The sequence below is a fragment of the Protopterus annectens genome, chromosome 7.part0, assembly GCF_019279795.1.
Source record: "Protopterus annectens isolate FY-2018-M chromosome 7.part0, PAN1.0, whole genome shotgun sequence".
Classification (NCBI taxonomy): domain Eukaryota; kingdom Metazoa; phylum Chordata; order Ceratodontiformes; family Protopteridae; genus Protopterus; species Protopterus annectens.
Window position 1 is genome coordinate 211,983,170 of NC_056739.1, and position 15,417 is coordinate 211,998,586.

Sequence of the window (15,417 nt, forward strand, 5' to 3'; positions counted from 1 at the left end):
CATAGTTTGAGACTGGTCAGCAATTCTCACTTCACATTTGTATGAGTGATACATTCCCTTAGTTGCAAAAAAATCTACAGTACAGACTCAGGTTGTCCTCTAGCTGCGTAACACAGTACTTATCCTAACAGTGCCAGCTTTCCTGTATTTTTGTGAGCCTTTCTTCCCCCTAAATCATTGCTTTCAGATCATCAGCAATCCCATAACCCAAGTGGCCCCTTATCCATGGCACAGTATCCAAGACAGATACTAAAAGCAGTCTAGCAAAGAAAACTGTCAAAAGAAGTCAAGAATAAAAATGTATTTTTTTAAATATATGCCCAGGCTATAACAGAATAAGTGTTTTCTCAAGTGCTGTAAACCTTCAAAATTAGATGAAATGCATAACAATTCCAAGTCACAACACAGAATTTAACAAATAAAGTTAAGACCTGTTGTACATACTAGATGGAACCTTAACATTTCAATAACCTTATTTTGAATGTATGTTTAAGAACACAGGCACAATTTAATCCAGGTGCTGGATTGATACTGAATACTATAATCTATTAATATTCTTATTTCCCAGTGAAAGTAATCAAATAACCACTCTTTTACATCTAATAACTTTTAGCACATTAAATAAAAAAAATCACGATTTGACCTGATTGCAACAATGTCATGCGGGTTCAGGAAAAAAAAACACTGCTGGAGATAAGAACTGTAGACAAAAAGAACTCTCCATGACGCAGGAAAATGTGATTCAGAGACATATTATTTACAATGAGGAAATACCTTATTATTGGCTAATTTACATATCTCTGAATCAGCCACAACTACTATGAGTACAGATTAGCACTTTTCTGCCATAGTCACCACTGGCAAGCCCGTGTATTGCGTTGTCAGAGGTACCATCATTTACTCTCCCACTCACATGCACACCTTCAAACACACACAGACACGCTGACATAACTCTGACATGTCCTTTAGTGCACCAGACATCTTATTTTTGTCGCTGCCAATGTAAATCACAGATCCTTAGTCAGTGAATAATGCCAGATAAAGTATCATTGTCTTAATGTTTGCAAAGTGCATTGTGATGCTAAACCTGTTGTTCTGTTAAAGTTTTCAGTGAGTCCATCTCTCCTTGGTGTCATATAGTGGTCCTCGCAGCTTTGTCTCAAAACTCCCCCCCCCCCCAACAGACAAAAAATGAGAAGAAAGATGGAAGGTGTGATTTAATGCAAGCAAATGCAAAGTACTGTACGTGGGTAACAAGTTAGTCATTAAATATTAGCTTATGGAAGGACAATGGATAAGCTACATTCCTGCATTACCTATTTATCTGAACCCTGTCAACTGAGACTGTTTGACTTGGGATAAATTCAACAGCAAATTTATTTAGGGGTAAAGCCTTGCATACCCTCCCCACATCATGCTGAGGGACTGTGACCCCTGATCCCACTGACTTTTACAAATATTGTCAAAGCCACCAAACACTGGGGCTAAATTAAAGTTTCACAACAAGTCCATTTCATTAGTCAGTATTGAGAAAATGAGGTTTGAGGGAGCAAATACTACTGCATTGTCCAAGTTATGACTGCAACCAACAGCAAGCAAGGAAGAAAAGAAGCAGGTGGTGTCTTACACCTGGAATTACCACAGAAGAAGGTCGAGAAAGCTGTGGCAGTAATGAACAGAATGCTGGTTTACATCATCAGGTTGTAAGATTTAAGAAACAAAGGTAGTAATATTCCCCCTCCTCATCTACCAGGCCTTAGTCAGATCATAGAAATACAGCACACAATGGTGTACAATAGGCCATACAAGGAGAGGCAACACCAAGCTTCAGGAAGGAGTTTAAGGAAAGTGATCAGCAGAAGGTTTGAAATGAGAGGAAAGGGTGCTATAAGAATCTAGTTTATCCGAAACTCTTCTTACAGCTCATAAGGGACAGGAGGATATGTGTGCTGTGCACATGATAATGTCACTTATATGTGAAGGACTTATCTTAAACAGGAAGGACATAAGTGAGGAAAGGGCACAAATCAGAAATTAAGGGCATATTCCTCAAATTATCTCTAAATGTACTTCTTTAGAAAAAAAAAAAACTTTAGAAAAAAAAGTTGTAGATCCATAGGAATAGACTATTAGAAGAGGGGAATATATGGAGTCATTTGAGAGGACCAGATCAGTTGAAAAGGAGTAAGGGGGAAGGAAGACCCCTAAATATACTAAAGGGCAAACTAGATAAGGAAACTCTTTCAATCTGATGTTAAGAAAATGCAATGTTGTGTTAACCTAAATTACTTGTGCATGCTTATAATCCAATAAAGGTTTCTTTCAAAGGAAATTAGTGGGTAGTTTTACTCTGTTTTTTGAAGTAAGATCAAAGGCTGTAAAGAAATTAATCATGATGTTAGAAGGATTTCACATTCCACAGAAAGAATATAAGGAATCTCACAGAACAGATATAAAATATACGAGTACAGCAAGCAGTACAGAAGCTGAAACTGTGATCTTTTGAGAGATACTGTAATGAAGAACTTGTGATAAAATTTATGTACTCTGTACCAGAATTTCAAATAATAGTCCTACACAATTATGTAAATGGATATCGTGTAACAGTACAATGTCAAAACACATATAACACTTTTATCAGATCTTGCAAATCAGATAACTGGACCAGATACATGAGGATGTAATATTGACGGTTTGTAGTCAGCTGTCTCACAGGTGTAACACTTCCCTAAATTAGCTCATAAAATCCCTCCAAAAAATAGAATCAAGCATTGGTTTCAGCAACAGACAGACACACACAGTGCAACTGAAGAGTGTAGGATACAGGTAAGATGCATTTTTTTTATTAATTATTCCATTGACTTTACTAGGACATCTGCTTCTAGAATGTGTACTACTCACCATTTCTTCAACTTCTGTTCCTGTTCCTTGTTTACCCACTTGGACTTCATGGGGGCCAGTCCCCAGTCTGAGTGGGCAACTTAGTATTTTAGTACAGCTCTGGGGACCACAGCAGAAGTTATTTCTAGAGTCTCTGTTACTGCACAGGGAGTTGACAGCTTAGACAGTTTATGGCCTAACTACATAGTGTGCTGGGTCACATGCTACAGGTCTACATACAATGACTACTGTGTTGCTATGGTGACACTCCTTTGTTTACCTACCTACTATGCTTTCCGGCTTATAACTTTGTTTAAGGTCCCCCTTGTCTCGCACAGAGACCATAAGTGGGACTAACACCCCCTTTACCTCTCCCTCCAAAGGAGACAAATAAGCACAACCTCATCTTTCTTCTTACACCCCACATCTGCCCCTCTAACACCAGAGCCACTAATCAAATCCAGATCATCAGGGTCATAGTCAGTGCTCCACCCATCGATCTATGTCATGGAGATGACAACAATGCTGGAACAGCTTTGTGTTGTAAGTGGTAGACCATAAATTACAAATAAAAACAGTATAAGTGTCATGGGAAAGCAGTCTTAGGCAATGGTCAACTGAGAATGAATGCAACCATATTGTAAGGTGCAGTTATTTTTGTCATATCCTTTTCAAAACTAAGTAAACTGTTTTATGAAAAGACTTGGAATAAATTGTGGAGCACACCTGAAATGGCAGTGGTGTACACACAACTTTCCTTCAACGTACACAATAGTCATACATGGAGCACACCTGAGACAGCACTGCTGAAGATGTGGCTTCCCTCACACATATACTAGTCAGTCTGTCTGCCAAAAGCTGATTGCAGGTTCATGCTGCACGTAAGGGGACTGCCATTGCAAGGGGGACAAATGTTGCCCTTCTCCCAAACAATTACAATGTGAATGGACGTAGAGAATGGCACTTTAGAAGTCATTACAACTTTAATGCTAACTAACCCTGCCTATTCAATAACATAAAAGAACATATATGAATTTCAAGCAAAGTAATTCACTTTTCTTGCTTGAAATAGTTAAATGTTATTTGAAAATAATATTTAGGATGGTCAGACAACCCCCCCCCCCCAAAAAAAAAAATAGCTGTCCATTCGTTGTTAGGAGATGGTAAATGGAAGCATATACAATATTGTAAGACAGGCTGTAAAAAAAAATACAGATTTAACCAAAATAATCCAAAACACAATCCCTTTCTTTGAAGCTGCCCAGTGAAAGTAATGCTCCATCTCTTTGTTCTCTGCACCCTCTGTTTCCAATATTACTGGTATTTGATATTCTTTACTCCTCAGATGAGGGTTGAACGAGGTGGCACCTATCAGCCTTTTTGATCCCTGTTCTTTCACAATCCATTTACGATCAGGTTTTGTTTTGGGAAGCCCCTAGAATGAGCTCAGGAGATGTAGTTTTCATCTGAGCAGTGCCTACCTTTCTTCAGGAAGTATAGTACATGGATACAGAAGTAATACATAACCCCAGGGGGGCTCCCAAATATATCTGCTAATTCTGTTGTATTTTCTACATGGCTGCATTAAAACCAGACTGGCTTTTACTGTGTCTCAAATGTGTGGCAGCCTTTCCTTCATATTCCTACAGAGAAGGAGACCTGGACATTTTCTGTTCAGTCCTAGAGTTTGTTAATCCACAGAAAGACCTTGCTTGTTTTGAAACATTGCTCTCCAAAATCACAGATAGACAGGATTATGCTACATGAATACACTCATTCAAAAGCTATTAGGCTAAGCTTGCAGAGTTTGAATGAACAACATTTCATATTATTATTAAAATGACAACATTCAGTCAACTTTAAATATAGAAGTACCATTATGTACCTTCACCTTGCAAAACTAAGCTTAGGAAACTGCAGTTTCACTACAGGAGGATAGACCAGTTTAAGTCTGTACATAATACAAATCATACTGCTTAAAGCCATTGTGATTCTTTTCTGTGAGAGAAAGAGGTGCGTGCATGTTTGTATGCATCTGCAGCACAATAAACTGGACTTGTAAAAAAAAATACATTTTTTTCAGATTTTACCAAGAGTATCAAAAATTAGATATACTCATCACACTTTTTCTTAACTAAACACTACTAGATTATTGCTGTGTATATGTGTGTGTGTGTGTGTGTGTGTGTGTGTGTGTGTGTGTGTGTGTGCACGTGCGTGCATGCGTATGTGTGTGTATACACACACACACACACACACATATATATATATATATATATATATATACACACATACATACACACACACACACACACACACACACACACACACACACACACACACACACACACACACACACACACACACACACACACACACTACATACATAAATAACACTCTGCAGTGTTAATCATTTTTCCTTCCACAGAGTTACTTATCTACAACACATTATGAGACAATATGACTTAATTATTTAACTATTTTTTTTTTTGGAGGGTAACTTAGTCACATAGATCTGATTAAATGATCCACTTGAATTCATACATTATGCACATAGCAGATGAAGGAATTGAACTTAAACCACCTCACCATCTAGCAGATCAGTGATGAGGAGATAACACTTTTTTAGAAAGCACTTTAGAATGAGTCAGATTTGAGCTCACAAATTTTAAATGAACCCTGATTAAATAATGGAGTTTCATTAAGACCCAGTAGAAGAACAAATGAATGAATGAACGAATGAATGAATAAATAAAGGAAATCATCTCTAAAAAGAACACTACCACCTGAAGCAAAAGCAATTCACAGAGTGAAGTCAGGCAAAAATAAACCTGTTCCAATTGTTGATGTACAATGTCTGTTTCCTTTGATATTCCTAGTGAGGCTATCTAGTGAAAAAAGTATTTTCATGAAAGGGGCATAAGCAGTTTATGTAGAACTTGAATAACCACACTATGCACAGAGGAAAGCAGACTCTAGAGGTGTCAAATGGTACAGAAAACTGATTATAGACAGATAATTTAAGCAGTAGTAACACTACTCCTCACAACAAAGGGGGGGGGGGCACTATGTAAATCTGTTGTTCAACACCACTGCTGTCTGAATGGTGAGTAGGATAAGCAAACCCCAGGAATAAGTTCTACTCATACCCTTCAAAAGGAATGTAAATATAATTCCAAAAAAATAAAGATTCAAGTACTGGAGGGTTGTAGTTCTACTATTTATTTATTTATTGGCATTTTGTGACTGGGAAACTATAACTGGGTCAAAAACTCATTTTCAGTGGAACCCTGGGGGAAAAAAGCTCCAATAATGTTTAATAATAACATTTTACATAGTAAAATATTACATACATATGTAGAATTGCAAAAATTGTTACAATAATATGTAACAATAATGAGTAACAATGGAGGTGCTGAAATAGCATGTAGAGTCAGAGATGTGATCTAACAAATATAAATGAAAGACATATGTAAAAATACATTCGCTTGTAGAGTATGAGCAGATTCAAGAATAAGTAATGTAATTAACGTTTGATATTAATTGGAGAAGGTGAAGGACATTAATAGTGGTAATGAAATGGAGGCCTAGAGGAGATAGTAAGGAAAATTTGGATGTTTGACAGATGAGTTAAGGATAAGTCAGTAGGAAAGTAGGCGAAATGGGGGCAAGAGGGAGTTTAAGATAAGAGTTAGTGGGGGTTACGAGGGATAAGAAGTATGTAGGTGGTAGTTGGAGGTGAGTGAGTAAAAATAAAAGAAAAGGGACATATGTGGATGATTGAATAAATGGGAGAATGATGACTATGAAAGGTTAAAAGGGAGAGGTGTGGGTTATATGTTTGTTTTACAGCATAGGCAAGTGTATGATTTAAGAAGATGTTTTTTACTGTAATCTTGAATTTCTTGGAATTATCAATACTAGTAATTTGTTCTGGTAAAACATTCCATAGTTTAGCTATAGCACAGGAAGAAAGACATTGGCCACCTCTCCTATTAGGTTTGTGTACACTTACTAGTTGTTTGTCTAATGAACAGAGAGTTCTGGCAGTAGTGTAGCTGTGCAGAGTAGATTTTAGGGTGGGACAGGAATCTGGTTATATTTTGTGTGTGATAGCTAGTTGCAGATAGTCAAGATGGTGTGAGAATTCAATGTTTACCATCATAAGGTCGACCGGTGGATGGTCGAGCGAGTATATCCAAAAGGATTGCGGCAACATCCCACAATTGCAAATGCAGATGTTGCGAATCGCAAACTCCCGTCCCTTTTTTGACCTATGTTAGCACTTGTTTTTGGGTGTAGAGTGGTTCAAAATGTTGACTTTGGTGTTTTTGCGACATTCCGACAGTTCGGCATGCTAGGACTTGCTAATAAAATTCACATATATACAGGTTTGAGCACCTTGTGCTCGATCTTATGATGGTAAACCGAATTCAAGCCAGTTTAGCTGTGTAAGTGCTTTGCAGTGGTGGAAGCGGTATGATAAGCCTTTGGCAAATTTGGTGATCTTGAAGTAGCAGGACTGAAGTGTATTTTTTAGGGATAAGTGCAGGTTGGTGAAAATAGGAGCGCCATATAGCAGACAGTGGATCAAGTAGGTATTAGCTAGTACTCTTCTGGTAGAAGGATCGATGAAATTTTAGTGTCTGCAGAGTGTCCCAAGTTTGAAGTGGATTTTTTAATTGTGTTGTGTATGTGTTGTTCAAATCTGAGCTTGTTGTCAATCGTAATACTTAGTAGCTTAACGTGTGTTACAACTTTAATCTCTGTTTTGTTTTGGGAGTAAATTTTAAATTCAGATAAGAATGTTTTTGGAGTTAAAAGCAGAAGTTTTGTTTTGTTGAGGTTAAGCAACATTTGTGCTTCATTTAAACAAGATTCTATTAAAGTAAAGGCATTTTGTGTTATTTGCAGAAGATCTGGTATGTTGTTAGATAAGGAGAAAATGGTGGAGCCGTCAGCATATTGGATTAATGTGCTATGCAGGGAAGTATTGTGTAGGTTGTTGATGAAGTTATTGAACAGAAGGGGGTCCAAGTGTGGATCCTTGCAGGACTCCTGTTTTGTTAGTCTGGTATTGTGATAGGTAACCTTGCCATTTAACACATTGCTGTCTATTGTTTAGATAACTGTTAAACCATTATTGTGAGGGTTGTGAATATCCTAGTGAAGAGAGTTGCTGTAGAAGGTTGTCATGTGATACTGTGTCAATGGCCTTTGATAGGTGTAGTAGTATTACTGAGGTTAACTGTCCAGAGTCTCCAGCTTTGTGTACTAGATCACTAAAGAAAATGAGGGCTGTTGTTGTGCTGTGTGCAGGCCTAAATTCCTGTTGAGTGGGTGTAAGAAGGGTGTTATGGATAAGGTAGTTTAGTACTTGCAAGTGTATACACTTTTCAACTAGTTTTGATAGAGGGGATAATGTAGAAATGGGGCTGTAGTTTATTAGTTCATTTGATTCATCTCCTTTGTGAAGAGGGGATATTATAGATTGTGTCCAGAGGTTTGGGACTTGGGATTCACTGATAGATTGATTGATATGTATGCTGACATATAAGCAATAGATTCAGCACCAAGTTTTAAGTATCTTAATGGGAGATCATCCGAGGAAGAAGAAGAAGAAAGTTTTAGTTTGAGAAGGAGTTTGTGTATTAATGCAGTGGATACAGGTTGTAGAGAAAAGGGAGGAGACTAAGTGTTAGGTGGTGATGTCACCACAATGAATTAGGTTGAGGAGATGAGGGGAGTATTGGTTGTTGTTGGTGAGTGTTTTACACAAAAGTAATGAATGATAAAATTGTGAAATGTGTTCTATGGAGGAAGATAGAATTTTTGCTTAGAAAAGTGTAGAATGTTTGACTCAGGCTAGATGATATTTTTGAAAAGCTATTGGCATGTTTTGCATAGTGAGTCAGAAGAGTGGGTGACTTTGGGGGCTACATTGATTTGTGAGTGTTTGAGGGAAGTAATATGTTTTAGTAGTATAAGGGCTGCAGACACAAATATGGTGAGGCTAGTAATAATTTTTAGTTATGACATTTTGTGGTGTTTAAGATAAGGGAATAATAAAGAAAAAAATTAAGTTGGGTGTGTGAAGAAAGACTGAAAAGTGTGGGGGAGTGTGGGACTAGAGATATGTGGCTTTTATCTAAAAAAATGTGTCCTGTAAGAGCTACGATTATTAGGTGGAGGATTGTTACTACAAAATGGGAGATAGATTAGGATTGGTCAGGGAGGAGGAGCTTTTGAATGCATAAATGTAATTAAAGTGAGGGTGAGTGGAAATGGGGGTGGGGTAGGGGAGCAGAATGAGCCCGAGTGAAGCAAGGGCGAATGGAGCGGGTTGGACCTGGACCCTGTTCACAGTAATCTTCAAGCAACAATCAGTAGTATGAAGCTAAGAGAAAATGCTGTAACTTAAATTATTTCAAACTCTAAGCTGCTGAGATTGAGTTGTAAAGTATTAGCTGTAAAAATGTAAACTAGAGGGAGAAAATACAAGAAACATGTGCTAAGTATTAGACTGCAACTGTTGTTTGATGACTGTAAGTAGTCTCCTGAGATGGGAAAATACCGTTGGCAACTGGAATCAAATGAGCTGTAGTTACAGAACCATGGGACTGGCTAAAAGCCAATAGTTTTATTTTAATAGGTGATTAATAGTTAACAAATATTAAAAAAGCACTACTTTGGGAAGGACATGCTAGTGGAAGAATACAGAGAAATATTGGGAGGAGTGGGGGATACCAGAAACATCCCAATGATGTGCAGAAATTGAATACAGGACACACAGTTAGTGTTAAAAAGCAAACATACATTAAACTACTATGACAGCTGTAGCTATGTCAAGGTGCCGCAGAGTACTTCAATTCACACAAAAATTCTCTCACACAGTCAGGGAGCTTTGCAGGAAAAGAAAAAGTTAACTGGCTTCAGACCTGTAGATAAAATAGGCGCAGGTATCCAGTACTAACACGGGGTTGCAAAGATCTGAAGATCTTATTTCTGAAAGTGGGTGTGTAAATTAAAAGTGGGAATGGAGGGTCCTTAGCATAACATTAGCAGAAATAACTTTGAGTTATATGGTCAGCATGGCAGGCATTTTGGGGTAGGACCCTTAAATGATGAAAACATGATAAACAACATTTCTAAGGAAGCCCAAGAACTCAGGAGGAAGAGTTAATCATCAGACTGTTTTAAAATGATTTCTCTCTGTTTCTAAGAGGAGCAACTTTTAAATCAGAGAGGGTGGACTGCTGCTCTGCAACTGGAATGCTAGAAAGACTACACTGCAGTCAAATGCCCTTTGAGTGGACTCATCAACTTCTGTGATGGGGTGGATATGTACCCCACATTCCCAATGAATCACCCTGCTTATGTTGTAACATATACTGCATGGCAGGGAATGACACATCCAGAACTGCATTGCAATGCATGCTACCTCACTGACATTTATTACTGGTCTCACTTCTTACTAGTGACATCTGAGATAGAGGCATTTACATCTGCCAACTATCTGATATCCTGTATGTTAGTAAAAGGCCAAGAGTAGTAGCAAAACTCATTGGTGCATTGAATTCTAACAATTCTGTGTCTTTCATTTAGTTGAACTTAAGTAACAGATTATGTTCTTTATTTACCTTAATAAACTGCTACAATAATGAACACTTAATTTATCTGTTGATTATCAACTGGTGAGCAATAAATTCAGCAAGTGTTATAGATTATATGAAGAAAACTTCAAAATCCAGAAGGAAACCAGTGGTGTAGGATTGGAGTTCAATCAATGCAAGCTGTGCAACAGCAACATAAAAATACACACATACATGCATTTACCATATATGTACGTATACATACTTACAAACACATAGATTTATATTATACATTATACATTGTACAAATATATATATATATATATATATATATATATATATATATATACACACACACACACACACACACACACACACACACACACACACACACACACACACACACACACACACACACACACACACACCTATGAACCTATGAACCTATTGGTGTGCTTTCCAACATTTTTTTACCACCACCACTTATAAATAACAAAAGAAGGAAGTCCCTATCAGTATGCTGGAAAGTTCATGTATGGATTGTATGGGATACACTTAACACCATTCACAGAAAGAATTTCAAGAAATTATACAAACATTTGAGCTATTTTTAAAATGGTCCACAGAATAAATGATATTCGTTAAGACAAAGCTGTCACCTTATGAAAGACCTGATTTTTACAAGACAAAACACACATTTTTAACTTTCTTCTTTCTTTCAGCTGAGAGTCAACATGAATTGTGTGCTTCTCCTTCTACCACTCCTAGCTGTTGCATGCTGTCATTCTACAGGTATGGTCACTGCACTGTCCACTAATGCTGCCCACAAGGTGTTTGCTGCATGTACTGGCCCTATGCTAATATATTACAGTTTTACTGTAGAGCATAGTCATTGTACAGATTAATGAATGTTAAAGTGTTGTAATTACACTGCTCGATTAATACTGTTGTAAAGATACAGTCACCATACTCATTCATTGATAAGGTGTCTGCCATTTTACTGAAGGTATTAGAAACAGAACACCACATAAACACATAGTTAACCAGTGGTATGCACAAAATTAATCTGCATTGCACTATATGCGTGCATGTGTGAATGCAGGAGTGTCAATGTGGAATTCCAAAAACACCAATTCTCTTGTCAGTGGCCAACAGTGCTCCTTTATATTTTATAACATATGATCATTGATTTACTAGTATTTATTCATTTGCCACAAGTCTCTTATCAGAGTTGACCTGGAAGCACTGTCTGCTTAGATGACATACATAGAATCATACTATAGGCAAATGAGGTTAAAGGAATCAAACCCTGGACTGTGGAATGAAGTGCATTAAGGCTTAGTTTTCTGTACTGAATTGGTAGAGTTGATGTTACTTTTTTATCTTTCTCATTATGTCTGGAAAAAAAGATTGTGTGGTTTAGAAGGCTAGCCCGAGTGATTAAATAAAGCCAATCATGGGTAAATCTTAATATACCACACCACAAAGTCGGTTATTGCTATTATACAATGACATTATTTAAGAAAAAAATACTTTTATTAAATAATGTCTTTATATAATGGTGCCATGGTGTCCTTCTGCTTCTGGTACATATCCTGTTGCCTTTTTTGATGTACTGCACATGCATATGGGACTTACGTCCCCATGGAGAAAAGAAGGTCTCTGTTGCTCCTTTTTTCTTTCTCTTCTTTTTTTTTTAAATAATAAAAAAAAAATGTTTTGGACAGTTAGGGGTAGGAGAGAGACAGAATGGAGGAAAGACAAGGAAAACCAGGTATGTGTCTTTAGTTTTGAATAACGCTCCTGATTTTCGTAGTATTTTCTCCATCCTGTCTCTCTGGTATGTCCAGAGTCTGGATTTCTGGTTGTATTTATTTATTTTTGTTAAAAAAAAGAAAAGTTACATCATATACCAATGGAAAAAAGTCCAGGTGACCAGACCTTTTTCCATTGGTATATGATTGGATTTACAACAGGCAGCCTGAGTGGGATGACCAATCAGCGTGCTCGTTTTCGAATATTAATGGACAGTCATTGCATAAGATAAAACAGTAAGGCAAATAAGCAACCCTTCATGCCAATTTAAAAGATTTGTTTTCTCATATTTATACTTACTATGACTCAAAGCTACAGACAGTTGCTGTCTAGCCTGACAGCAAACAAAAATTTGACACCTAATAAAAAAGCTTGAATTTCAGTGGTACAGTGCCTTATTAACATGTGTACAGTTTTCCTGGTAGTACAGGCTTAAAAATATTTACAATATGAATCAATTTGATGGCAATTCCAAGAACTAAAAGACAACATATCTAATCAATAATGCTTTACCCTCATGTATTATTTTTCTTGAGCTGACTTGGCAGTGGCATACTTGCCTCTCTTTAATCAGGTTTCTGTGGTAATATTTATAGGGTTTATTGCAATTTTTAATATGGATATGTCTTCAGAGACACAGCTAGCAATTATGGGAACTATGGCAAATGGAAAAGATGACACCCTGTATAATTCCCCAATCTGAGGCTCCCTTCAACTTTTTATGTTGGGGCAAAAACAAACAAACAAACAAATAAATAAATAAACAAATAATAATAAAAAAAACCCAGCAACTGTCTTGTACAGTTTGCACCACAAAAGGAACGCTAAATTACTTTAATTCTGTCAGCAAATGCACTACCAGCATTAATTTCTGATAATGCTGGTAATGCACTAAAACTGATCAATATAACTCTCCCTACTTGCAGTTTATGGTAGTCACTGTCTGATACAGTCTTGTTCTCCTTCTTTTGGCATTTTGCTAGTTATGCAGGAAGCCTGCTGTTATGGTTTAGTTCTTGACTAAATCAAGAAACAGACTTTAAACTGGAAAGAACACAATGAATTCAGTATCTGGCAGAAACACTTTAATACAAAAAACAAAAAAATAAAAAATACAAGGATGAGCGCTTTCGCAACCCGTGTTGCTTCTTCAGATCTAGTATTAAATATAAAGTCACAGCATTTATACTTAGACCAATCAAGCCTAATAATGAAAGTCAATCAACGCTTTAAAGCCCTAGTTCTCAGGGACGGTTTTAAGGGGACATTACTATTTAGCTCCATGCCTCTATTTGCAACAAGTGTATATATCCATTTAATCTCTAAACATTCAATATAGGTCTTGACATTCCCACTTCTCTTTTACAGCCTATCTATTTTTAAAACCATAAATTTGAAAGTGTGTGAGCCTCCCTCTTTGGCCACATGTCTGGCCACAGCATTCCTAGTGTCTCCTTTATTAATTTCATAAATGTGTTTCTTAATACGATCTCTAAAGTGTCTAGTAGTCATACCCACATAATAGGGAGCACATATATCACACACAGCCAAATACACCAGATTATTACTATTACAGTCTGCAGACACTTTAAAAGTAAACAGACGTTCACTCAAAGAATATATAAAGGTATTATCTGTCCTAATATAGCTGCAGACATTACAATCCCCACAAGCATAGGTCCCGCATCTGTCCCTCATTACATCCTCATTTGACTTGTTATCAGCAAAGGATTTATAACAGAGCAACTTCTTAAAAGATGTATAATTTTTAAAAACAAATCATGGTTGCCCATCAAGGACATTTCTATACTTCGGTCCGACATTAAAACCTTCCAATGTTTTCTAATAATATCACAATAAGAGTTCACGTCAGTTGAATATGTAATGGAGATCCTAAGATAATTATAGACAGCATCCCTCTCATTCACAGTAGTATCAATAAATCAAAGTAGGGTCTAGCCCTGTCATGCCTGTGAGAAATATCATTCTGTACAAGTCCAATGTCTAAGTCTGAGTATCCCCGTTGCTTATACTCAGCAGACAAAACATCAAAGGAGGTATGCATATCACTATCCTTATTGTGCAGGCTTCCTGACCTAAAAAAAGTCCCTTCATGACATTCATCTTAGTCCTTTTAGGATGCATGCTGTGAGCATGTAACTTATTATTTACCTTATAAGACTTCTTAAAAAAAGTAGTAGTCAATGTGTCCCCATTCCTGTTAATGTGTACACCCAAATACTCAATGCAGTTGTTAGATTGGTTATACGTAAACGTCAAGACATCAGTAGTACCTTCTAAATACCTAACAAAAAGGGCAAGTTCATCTACTGTACCACCCCAGGTAAAAAACACGTCATCTGCAAAACGATTATAGTACAAAATCTTATCCTTAAACGGATTACATGTATTAAAAACATAGGAGGATTCCCTTTGAGTGAGCATCATGTTCACATAGCTGTTTGCTCACACGGTGCCCATGGCAACACCCGCTTTCTGAATAAAACAACTACCATTGAACATAAAAACATTATTTGTTAATATAAGTTCCAGTAAAAAGCACAATAGTTCAATCTTATGAGCGTCAAACCCTGAACGTACCAGCAGGAATTGTCTAATAAAATCAACTCCAACATCATTCAGAATTACTGTAAATAATGACACTATATCCATAGTCACTAAAATAAAATCCATCCCATTACTGGCTTCGGACCTATTAGCTCACCTCTTCAGAAAATGTTTTGTATGTAATAGAATGGTATCAACCTTTTCAATGAGGGTTTGAAGTTGGTTCTCAACATAAATTGAGATGGGTTCCATGGCCCAACCTCTTCCTGAAACAATTGGTCTCATGGGCGGATTTCTAAGGGCTTTGTGCACTTTCAGAAGCCCATATATAACAGGTATCCTGGGATGTTGGACTATAAAATAGTCATACATCTCTTTAGTAACACTTCCTTCTAACAATAGATCATACAAATCTGTATTCAACCTATTCACTATAGAAAATATGTCATCTTTGTTACATACAGTATAAGTATCTGGATCATCTAACATAGTATGCATATTCATGACATAGTCCGCTGTGTCCATTACAACAATGGATCCACCTTTATCAGCAGGATGTATG

The 15,417-nt window shown here is 37.0% G+C and overlaps 1 protein-coding gene across 1 annotated transcript in view; it reads left to right on the forward strand.

The window, feature by feature from the left end:
• The first annotated feature begins 2,729 nt into the window (after nucleotides 1-2,729).
• LOC122806363 (lectin-like) overlaps nucleotides 2,730-15,417 on the forward strand; it is a 71,551-nt gene continuing 58,863 nt past the window's right edge. Inside the window, exons 1-2 of the mRNA XM_044076714.1 lie at nucleotides 2,730-2,826; nucleotides 11,195-11,264. Coding sequence (XP_043932649.1) covers nucleotides 11,207-11,264 — 58 coding nt within the window. The 5' untranslated portion in view covers nucleotides 2,730-2,826; nucleotides 11,195-11,206. The remainder of the gene's footprint in view (nucleotides 2,827-11,194; nucleotides 11,265-15,417) is intronic.